At 38.1% G+C, this 11602-nt stretch overlaps 1 protein-coding gene across 1 annotated transcript in view; it reads right to left on the bottom strand.

The window, feature by feature from the left end:
• Nucleotides 1-722: 722 nt before the first annotated feature.
• Nucleotides 723-11602, bottom strand: part of Erlin1 (ER lipid raft associated 1) — a 34324-nt gene continuing 23444 nt past the window's right edge. Inside the window, exons 10-12 of the mRNA XM_042689527.1 lie at nucleotides 6750-6839; nucleotides 4837-4916; nucleotides 723-1254 (exon numbers count right to left, since the gene is read on the bottom strand). Of these exons, the coding sequence (XP_042545461.1) occupies nucleotides 1033-1254; nucleotides 4837-4916; nucleotides 6750-6839 (392 nt within the window). The 3' untranslated portion in view covers nucleotides 723-1032. The remainder of the gene's footprint in view (nucleotides 1255-4836; nucleotides 4917-6749; nucleotides 6840-11602) is intronic.

The raw sequence follows: 11602 nt of genomic DNA, 5'->3' as shown, positions 1-11602 counted from the left end.
TAACCATGGCAGCCCTAGGAGTTGGCCTTGGACAGAAGTGCTAGGGCAAATGACTGTACCCCAAATCCAGTTTTAAAAATGAAAACTTCCTGCAATTAATGGCATAATACTGTGCAGTTAACTAGGAATTGTATGTATTCCTATGTGCGGTAGAAGTCCTCTCACATTCTTGGCCAGCCAGAGCTGAGAGGTGACATATAAAGAATTGTCTGTGGCTAAAAAAACCAGGCACCTTAGTCACACATGAGCAGAGGCAGTGATGCCGGCAGTCATCACCCAAAGGACTGGGGGGAGTGGGGGAAATGCAGGGCCTAGAGCTTTGGTTCAAAGTTTTATCTCCTTCAAAACTTTAAACCAAGCTCTCTTTATCTCAGTCTATCAATTCAAATAAGTAATGATTAGGAATTTCTAGTTGGGTGGCAAAGCGCATGTCCCTGTAGGCCACCAACTTGTCTGTAGGAAAGCAGAAAGGTTCAAATTGTAACAAGTAAATGACTGCTCAAGTGGAAGATCATTTTCTGGGGAACCTCAGCAGTCTGGATGTTAATCACATTGAGGAACACTAGGACTGGACCCCAAAGAGAGTCTGGGTCCCAGATGTAATCAGTCTTTTTTAACTTACCATGTCTTGATAGTCTTCTCCTATCTCTTGAATGGCTTGAGCACACACATCCCCGGAGACCAATGTAAACATTATTAAACATTATTCAATAGACCTCAGCTTAGAAAAACACAGCTTGTTATATATTTAGTGTTTAACATTCCAGTGCAGGCAGTATCTTAGCATTAGACATTCCCTCACTCATGAGTACCAGTTTAGAAAGGAATACATACACATACAGGATACTTGATAAAATGGTGGCTGTCAGACAGCCTGTTCTATCCTGCAATCAGCTGACAAACTAGGACTATCACAAGAGAGCCAGGACAGACAGCACAAATTCTCTGTAAATCTGAGGAGACCATAAAACCACTATTCCCAGTTAGCCCCAAGCCACATTTCTTTATGAAGGAATATTTCCACCTCTTGCATCAACCTGTGCTCTCCTTGTTTTGGATTGCACTCTCTCCAGAGGGTTCCGGAGCCTCCTCATGGGGGAGAGAGCTTTCTCCTCCAGTCCTAACACCTGAATATTTCAACGCACAAGAGGAGTCCACGAACATGTTAGGGATGTTGCTGCCAAAGTAGATCTTACTGTTAGAAGCAATGGCCTGGTACTTTTTGAGCTCCAGATACTCAGGGGTCAATTTGTGCTGTGTGGAAGCAAACAAGAGCAAAGGAATCAGGACACTTGTGCCACAGCCATCTCCTTTTCTCTATAACCATTTCTCCTATTGTTCTCTTGAATATCATGACTCAATTCTGAATGCTTACCCATCAATGATGCTCTTTCACTTACTCTAGAGTAGGGCTAAGTTTTTGACTTACACTTTCTTCTATTATCAGCTACTGGGGAGGCAGAGGCAGGCAGGAAAGCCATTGTTGAAAGCAAGCCAGGTTGTTATTAGTGACACCCTATTTCAAAATCAAAATAAAAACTGAAGGGCCATGATATAGGTCCAATGTTAAAGACCCCTTGTATAAGGCCCTGAGCTCAATCCTCAGTATCAGAAGAAAAAAGAAGTTCCTATCTTACTGTTGGAAATGTTGTTTACTTAAAATTCATCTTTTATAGAAGGGGGGGGTTGGGGAACAAATAATGCTAACTAGTGATAATGATTTTCTAAAAGTAACTTAGGGCATATAAGAACTCTTACCTATACTTTTCATTTCAAGGAGCTGAACTCAACCTGGAACTGATTTGGAATTTCTGTTGATTCTTTTGAGAGGTACACAGGTACATGGATAGGAGTGTTGAGTTTCCAAAGAAGGCTTAAGTTTACGGTATGACAATGAGCTATAACTCTGCTTTTCTTAATCGAATTCTAGAAGTGAAAAAAATCTCATCACCTAACTTGGCATCTTGCCTTTACTCAAAAGCTGGCTGTTCAACTGTGATACACATTTTGTCTACTCTCAGATCTCCTTCTCTGTCAGGGTTTGGCTTTGTTTAAATCATGCTGCCAACATACAACCAAGCAAAATCTCTCTGGGTTTGACTGACACTCATTTTTTTTTTCATCCATCCTCAAAATATATCCTTTCAAAATTCCTCAGAATCTTCCCTAATAATCATGTGGAGCCCAATCTATCTTTTAGGCAAAAGCCCTTTACTCACCCACAGTACCTCTCTATCCTCTGGTATCATGTACTTCTTGATCTCTACTCTCTTCAATTAATTCTTACCCTGTTAAAACACTGCAATCATGTCTGCTCATAGCACCTAACTAAATGGTTTCTTTTTTTCTTGTTGATTGTGGGGCCTGAACTCTGGCCTGGGTGCTGTACTTCAGCTCTTCAGCTCAAGGAGAGCACTCTACCATTTGAGCCACAGAGCCACTTCAGGCTTTTTCTGCTTATGTGGTGCTGAGGAATCAAACACAGGGCCTCATGCATGCAAGGCAAGCACTGTACCACTGAGCCACATTCCCAGCCTTCTTAAAGCCTTTTTAATATAAGTTGGTACTAAGTAGCAATTTTTTCAAAATGTCAGAAAACTACTGACTCTTTCAAAACAAGGTCTTGATATTTGTGTCTGGTCAGCTTCTCTCACTGCAAGTTTGGACTGCTAGGTTTGTAAACTGAAGTTTCCTATCTTGTTTTTATCTGTATCAAATTCTACTTTATTTCTATAGAGCTATGTCCTCCATTTTTTAAAAGTTTATTTCTGAATCTATATTGGATTTCAAAGTACTGACAACTCACATTCTGCCAACAAACTGTATCTTATCATTTCTTCTAAATGCAGGCTGTGTTGCTCTTTTATAAGTTAAAACTTTATGCCATCTATACGATAAATCTTAATTTTAACCCTTCAAATTGTATCAAATACCTTAGCTGTCACTATACTCAACTTTTACCTGCCTCAAGGTAATAATCTTATATGTTATGGACATACCTTTTCCTTCTCAGAATTTTATCAGGATTTTAGCTGTCTTGTAATTAACTCTATGCTATTTAGTTAACTTACCCATTCCTTACATGTTCATCTATACATCACCCAACCTCCTTTCTCAAATTACTATATAGGGAATTCCTCAAGACTGACCATTTTTTTATCTAATGAACAAGAATGTTCAACTGGAAACATTTAGGGGTGTGTGTGTGTGTGTGTGTCTGTGTGTGTGTGCCTTAGTGTGTCTGTTAAAACACTACAGACATTTCAAGATGTCAGGGGTACAAGATATCACACAATACCTGAGACTATCTTCAACAATGAAAAAATATCTTACCTCTACATGGAAAGAATATAGCTCATAACAGATACTGCTCCAAACAAACTTAGCCTCTACCCATTTTTAGGGTAAGTTAAAACTTTAAGCTACGCAGTACCAACTTACATTAAAAAGGCTTTAAGAAACCGTTTAGTTAGTTATCTGGAAAGCAATTCTAAATGAACTTTACTCTTCTTGTCACTCTTTCAGGAGATCTTCAACTTTACTGAGCTCTTATAGACTACAGTACAACCGAATGGACTTTTGGCACTTGATCTGCACTCACATATCTGTTTGCCTTTGTCCTGCTCCATACTTCCCCTTACCTCCCTGGCTTATATACTACCACTTTTTTTGGTGACAGTACCAGAGGCTGAATTCAAGAGTTTCAAGCTCTTGCTCAGCATTCTTGCAAATGGGTGGCATTCTACCATCTGAGCCACACCTCCAGCTCAGCATTTTGCTGTTTAACTGGAGATGGAGTCTCATGGAGTTTTCTGTCTGAGTTTCTTTGAACCACTCTTCCAGGTCTCAACCTCCTGAATAGCTAAAAGTGCAAGTGTGAGCCATGGTATGGTACCTGGCTAGTCCCTATTAAAAAAAAATTTTTTTTAATAGAGCTGTTATTCAACAAAGCAGTTTAAAGAATACAATGCATGCCGGACACTAGTGGCTCATGCTTGTAATACTAGCTACTCAGGAGGCTGAGATCTGAGGACCGCAGTTCAAAGCCAGCCCAGGTAGGAAAGTCCATGAGACTCTTATCTCCAATAAACCACTCGAAAACCGGAAGTGGTGTAGTGGCTCAAGTGGTAGAGTCTTAAGCTGAAGAGCTGAGGGATAGCATTCAGGCCCAGAGTTCAAGTCCCATGACCAACCAAAAAAAAAAAGAATACAATGCATCTTGAACAATGTCACCCCTTTCATCATTCTCCCTAATCACTCCCCTCAATCTTACTCCTTTTCCTCAATGTTCTTAAATTTGTAGGATATGCACTGAATTTTATTTAATTTTTTGTCAGTCCTGGGGCTTGAACTCAGAGCCTAGGCATTCACTGTCCCTGAGCTATTTTTGCTCAAGGCTAGCACTCTATCACTTGAGCCACAGGGCCACTTCTGTCTTTTTCTGTTTGTGGTACTGAGGAATTAAACCCAGGGCTTCATGCATGCTAGGCACTCTACCAATAGCCACATTCCCAGCCTGCATTGAATTTTGACTGCATTTTCCTCATTTTCTCTCTTCATTTGCCTAACTCCCTCCCCTTGGCCCTACCTTCCACCGTACCAGTAACTGTTTCCTGGTATTTATTTTGTTGAAGACCCTACTTTCTATACTTTTTATAAGGAACTAGACAAAGTTCCTTACCCAATGAATATACAATTGTCTTGTTAAGCAGTTGGCTGATTGTGGATGATTGGTTGGTCACTACCTTTTGTGACCACTTCTATCAAATGAGAGCCCTAGAAAAAGGAAAGCACAACACAAACTATCTCTAGGAAAGTGGTACGAAGATTAGTAACCTTGTTTGAGGTGGCGTATTTGTGTGCAGCATAATACTCAGCATCTGCTTTTGCCTTCTCACGGGCCAGGAATGCAGCGTCTAGCAAGTAAAACAGAAACAAAGAAATACTTAACAACTCCAACCCATTCCCTCAGCTGAGTCTCTTTCCTGCTGCTTAATATTTGAATTTAAAATTTTATAGTATTGGCAGTTTTCAAATCCCAATCCCTGGATAGCTCCTTTTCAAAAGGCAATAATCTTTTTACATTTTTTTTTTTTTTAAATCTCAGCTAGGCACTAGTGGCTCACGCCTCCAATCCTCGCTACTTAGGAGTCTGAGATCTGAGGACCACAGTTCAAAGCCAGCCTAGGCAGAAAAGTCTGTGACACTCTTATTCCTAATTAATCGCCAGAAAACTGGAAATGGAGCTGTAGCTCAAAATGGTAGAGCACTAGCCTTGAGCAAAAGCAGCTCAGGAACAGTGTCCAGGCGCTTGCCCCCCCATCCTCCTCCCCTCCCCCCCATCCCTAGGACCCACTGAAAGCAAACAGAAAAAAAAACCCTATCTCTCCAAAGTAGGTTTTTTTTCTTTGTTGTCCCTGAACTCTTCAGCTCAAAGCTAGCACTCTACCACTTGAGCCACAATGCCACTTCCTGTTTTCTAGTGGTTTATTGAAGACAAGAATTTCATGGACTTTCCTGCCCAGGCTGGCTTTGAACCATGATCCTCAGATCTCAGCCTTCTGAGTAGCTAGGATTACAGGTGTAAGCCATAGCACCCAGCTAGTTATTTTTTTCTTTATCTTTCTTTTTCCTCACATCATGCAAAGCTCACACTCCCTCCTCCCCCCATTCAGGTCTCAAGTAAAATAACTAAACTCAGGCAGGAAAGCTTTTGTTCTATGTATTACATTGTCACTAACCCTTCCAAATCTGATCCTGAATCAGTTAACATAGAAAGATAGGAAGCAGCTGTACATAGCAAAAGGATTCTCAAGATTGTGAGCTGAGAACATCAACATGTTACTATATAATATCAAAGAGTTTGAAATTCCTCATCAAAACTTTGGCTGAGTACTTACTGGTGGCTCACACTTGTGATCCTATCTACCCAAGAGGCTGTGATCTATAAGATCACAGTTTGAAGCCAGCTCAGGCAAAAAAACCCCCACAAGACTCCATATTCCAGAACAACAAGCAAAAAGCCAGACTGGAAGTGTGGCTCAAGTGTTTAAAACCACAGCCAAGCTGAATTAAGTATAAGACTTTGAGTTCAAACACCATAGAAATGAAATAAAACAAAACCCACAATCAGACCTGTAACTTTTTTTTCTCTTCCAGCTAATTTTGTTATTGCTATAGCTGTTTTGGATAAATGAAAAAGAAACTAGTGGTGTTTTATTATTTTATACATTCTTTATACAACTGATTTTGAATAAGTTTTTTTTTTGGCCAGTCATGAGGCTTGAACTTAGGGCCTGGACACTGTCCCTGAGATTTTTTGCCCATGGCTAGCTAGCACTCTACTACTTTAAGCCACAGCACCACTACCAGTTTTCTGGTTATTATCTGGAGATAAAGAGTCTCACAGACTTTCCTTCCTGGGCTGGCTTTGAACAGTGATCCTCAGATCTTAGCCCCTTATGAGCTAGAATTACAGGTGTGAGCCACTTGTACCTGGCTGAATACTTTTAGACTAGAACAAAAGTGAATAAGCTCAAACTTAAGGAAAAAGTTGAGCCATAATATGAGTCACACACCAAAGCAAGCACTACATATATAATAGTATTTTAGAAATTTCATCTAGAATATTAGACCAACTACTTCTCCCAGATCAAAATATTCTATGGTCTTCCCCGCAAGACAAGCCAGAGCTGATCCCTGAAGTAAAATAGCAGATCTGGACAGTAGAGCCTCATACTCCAAGGTACCTTCAATTTCTGAAATGCGCTTTTCAGTTTCTTTCTCCATCACCTTCTGCTGAAAGCGAATTTTTGCCACTTGTGCAATCTTCTCTGCTTCTATAATTATACAACAAAAGAGGACACATTAAAAATACTTGAGGCAATTAAGAGTCAGCAGAACAGTCTAACATTAATTATATAGGACCTTTTGGCTATTTGTTTCCTGTAAATTTTATTTATTCCAACTTTAAATGACTTAAAGAGATAAAAGAATTTATGTCTTACTTTACTACTGCTCTAGTTGGTAGTCCAAGTTTTATGGTAAGGAGTATTAAAAGGTTAATGGCTCCAGTACTCTATGAATGAGACTGTAGCAATGAGTCACAAACTAAAAGTTAAAAAAGATACTTAATAATAAAGTACTACAAGACAAAACCAGAGCAACATAAGTGCATGGTAACATGGGACAATTGTAAAATGTGGCATGAGAAAGAATAGGAGTGGTAAGTTAAACCAAGAAAGTCCTGGAAGGAATTTTATAGAAAACAATAGACATGAATCCAGAAGAAAATGTGAGGATGTATAATTTAAGGAAAACAAGAAGGCATGAATGAACTAGTCACAATGGAAAGATAATTCTGACAAGACAACCAGAAAAAAAGACTAAAAAGAAGGCTAAAAGATCTGTCTTGAGTGACAGACTAAGTTTACTGTAAAATACTCAGGATCTATCAGGTAAATGACATGAGGAAAAGAAAACCAGAGGAGGAATACTCTGAATGCCCATAAAAGACAAAAAAAAGTAGAGTTAATTCATCTTAGAAGATGAAATAAATGTTAGGAATGAGCATGTTAGCAGCCACAGGAAGCATGCTTGGGACAAACTAAACACCCTGAGCAAACCTTTAACCACAACCAAAGGATTGAGGATTTCACTTTACAGTCAATCAATGCAATTCTTAAAGAACATTCTCAGTTTGCCCTTCCCTTCCCTCTACCCTTTCCAAACTTCCCTTCTCTCCCTCCCTCTCTTTCTTGTTGTGGGTTTACCAGTTTGGAGGGGGTCTGGGCACTATCCCTAAGCTTTATTTGCTCAAGACTAGCACTACACCACTTGAGCCATAGCTCTATTTCTAGCTTCTTTGGTGATTAAGTGGAGATAGTCTCATGGCTTTCCTGCCTGGGCTGGCTTCAAACTGTGATCCTCAGATCTCAGTCTCCTAAGTACCTAGGATTACAGGCATGAGCCACCACCACCCAGTTTGAGTTTGCTTTTTCATCCAAAGTTGAGTACAGTTGGCCATCTGCATTCACAGGTTTCTCACCTACAGATTCAGCCAAATGAAGGTTGAAAATGAAAAACTTGTATTTTACTGAACATGTGCAGACATTTTTCTTATTGTTCTCTAAATGACCTAACTAGAAATGATTAATGTATTTATAACAGGTGTTACAAATAATCTACAGATTTAAAGTATATGGGAGAATGTGCTTAGTTATTTGAAAAAAGTGTCATTTTAACATAAGGGAAGAAGCATCTGCAGATTTTTGTATGGGCATGGTATGTGGGCATGTTTTGTACCCACAGGTATAAAGAGATGATCATATTTTTAACAAATCTTATTCCAGGCCCTTGGCAAATATACCTAAGAAAATTTTCAAGTAGTTTCTTTGTTCCAGAAGACAAAATCAACTACTGTAGGCCATAATTATTCTGTATCAGAGTAAAATTAACCTAGCATACTATCATAAAAATAACTACTGACAGCTGGGAATGTGGTAGAGTGCTGCCTAGCATGCATGAAGCCTTGGGTTTGATTCATATCAATACCACATAAACAGAAAAGCTGGTAGTGGTGCTGTCTCAAGTGGTACAGTGTTAGCCTTGAGCAAACAGACACTCAGGGACAGTGCCCAGGCCCTGAATTCAAGCCCCAGGACTGGCAAAACAAACAAAAAAACAAATAAATAAACTAACTACTGGGCTAGACATTTAGCTGTAAGCAGAAACTTAACGTAAAATACAAATAAAAAGTGAAGCCTGCAGCTAGAATCTAGAGAATGTCTCCACATAGAAGAACTACTGTGGAATTTCATCAATACTTCTCTCCATCATGTGGAAATAACCAATGAGAGTTCTAGTTCTTCAATAACGCTATTTCTAGTTCTAGAAACATAGTTGAGTAGGCTAGTGAGAAAACATTTCAGCTAATGCCTTTAACATTCAACATTAAATACAATGTGTTTGTTTTTAAATGCATGGCAAGCCCATATGAGAATGAGATATTCAGGTGACAAAAGCAAAGTGAGAGCTAAGAGCCTATTATGGTGGCAGTTGTGGGGGTGGTAAACACAGGGACAAAGACTTAAGTAACAGCTCAAGTAGAGCAATATGATGCCTTGCAATGAGAGAACCAAGAGTGTAATTTAAAACTTGAGACCTCTAAAGCTGCAACTCTAGTGAAATGGGGACTAAGAACTCTACCAGCCCAGTGAGAGCTTTCCTCTACCTAGGAACATTACATAACAGAGAAACTGAAGGACATTAAAATACAGAAAGAACTCTCAAAAAACAAGCAGAGACTAATTACTCAATGATGGAATATTTGTAATAGGTTTAAGAGGACAAATAAAATTGTAATAACACTGGCAAAGTGATAAAAAATTAGTTTAGTGTGGAATTGTAAGCTAAATTATCATTTAAAAATAAAATAAAAGGGGGTGGGGGGGAAATAAAAAAAAAAAATAAAAGCATGTTTAGACCAAGGATGACTGAACAAGTTCTCCACTCCTTAGTGTTCACTGAAAAAAAGGGGAAAAAAATCTGTAAGAAAAAAAAAAGCCAGAGCAATGCAGAAGAAAAAAATGACTATTTATAAATCAAAGTAAATGTTTACTGTGAGAACCAATAATCATCATGATGGAATAATCAATGGGAAGATAAAAGTAACATGAAACTAAAAACACAAGGAAACAACACATGAGACGGAGGATAGAAACAGGAGTTAAAACATTCCAAAGTATTGTTCAAGAAGAGAATAAAGAGAATACTAACTTCAGCCGTTGTCAAGTATACTTGTTAATATTTCAGAGGTGATGACTAGTGTATATTTCAGAAACAAGAGTGTAAAATTTCCAGCCCAGTAAAAGAATAAAAAACAACTCAATCAACTGATTATCAGAAATGAAGGGGGAAGGGAAAGTAGAGGGGGAAAAATGCATGATAAACAGCACAAAACTGAATGATGCAAATAAAATCTAAATATAGCAGTAACCACAATAAATATAAAAAGACTAAACTCACCAGTTAAAAGACAGATTCTCACATTTTGGATAAGATAACAAAATCCAGCTATATGCTGTTTATAAGAGACACACCTAAAACAATGACATAGAAAAGTTGAAAGTAAAAAAGGATGGGAAGATATATACCAAGAAAAAATAACCAAAAGAAATCTGGCATAGCTATATTATCATTGCACAAAATATTTCATAAGCCACAAAGCAGGTTTAAGGAAAAAGAATGTTGGGCTAGACACTAGTGGCTCATGCCTGTAATCCTAGCTACTTAGGAGGCTGAGATCTGAGGATTGCAGTTTGAAGCCAGCATATTCAGGAAAGACCATAAGATTCTTGTTTCCAATTAATCACCAAAAGGCTAGCAGTAAAGCTGTGGCTCAAGTGGTAGAGCACTATATTTGAGCACAAAAAGCTGAGGGACAACATCCAAGCTCTGAGTTCAAGCCCCAGTTCTGGCACACACACACAAAAGAATGTTAAAAAACAAAACAGATGAACAAAAACAGAAGCCATTTCTCAAGGACGTGTAATAATCCTGAACTGTAATGTTCTTAATGATACAGACCCAAAACATAAAAAGAAAAAAATTACAAGTTAACAAATACATGATCATGGGGGACGTTTTAACACATCTTTCTTAGTAAATGATAGCGCATGAAGACAAAAAAATAGAATACAGATGTGATCAATACAATCCATAAGCTTGACTTAACTAACCTACAGCAATCTGTGTTCAATAAATGAATATATATATATATATATTCATGTTTTTCAAGCATATAAAGAACATTTACAAAAGGAGATATGGGCAGATAGGCTACAAGACAAATTTTAATAAAGAGTTAATGTATCAGATTTTGTTTTCTAAAATTGACGCTGAAAAATCAAAAAAAAAAAAGGGAAACCTTCAAAACCCATTGAACCAGAAATTTAAAATTATATTATAAAATTATATAAATAACTCATAAGTCAAAAGATGAAAATACAATGAGAATGCTTTTGAGGAATTAAAACTGAACATGAATAAGCAAAATACATTTCAAAACTTTGGAGACAGAATAAAAATAAGTACAAATAACACTGAAAAGAAATAACAACAAAAACAAAATCCAGTTCTCTGGGGAAAAAAAGAATAAAAATAAAGCCTATCTTGTTCTAGGTCAGCCTAGGCAAAAAGGCATCAAAACCTCCATCCCAACAATAAAGCTAGGCAGGACCCTGTGCACCCAGCTAAGGAGTTAAGGAGAAGGATTATTGCTCTAAGCAAGTCTTGAGAACAAAACCAAACCAAACCATAATACCCTATATGAAAGCTACCTAAAGATAAAAGAGCTGAAGGTGTGGTTCAAGAGTAGAGCACCTGATGGTAGGGAAAAACAAAGGAGGGGGTAACAATGCTCCATAGGAAATGTACTCATTACCCTACCCATCTAACCGTAACCCCTCTGTACAGTATCTTTACAATAAAAAATACATATTAAAAAAAGAGTAGAGCACCTGCATAGCAAGTACCACCAAAAAACAAACAAGCAAATCAAAACCCTTCCAAATACCTGAACAGATATATATTCAATATAGAA

The sequence above is a fragment of the Dipodomys spectabilis genome, unplaced genomic scaffold (assembly GCF_019054845.1).
Source record: "Dipodomys spectabilis isolate Male_0828 unplaced genomic scaffold, ASM1905484v1 ptg000125l, whole genome shotgun sequence".
Taxonomy (NCBI): domain Eukaryota; kingdom Metazoa; phylum Chordata; class Mammalia; order Rodentia; family Heteromyidae; genus Dipodomys; species Dipodomys spectabilis.
Note: the sequence above shows the minus strand (reverse complement) of the source record. Positions and strands in the feature narration are given on the sequence as shown.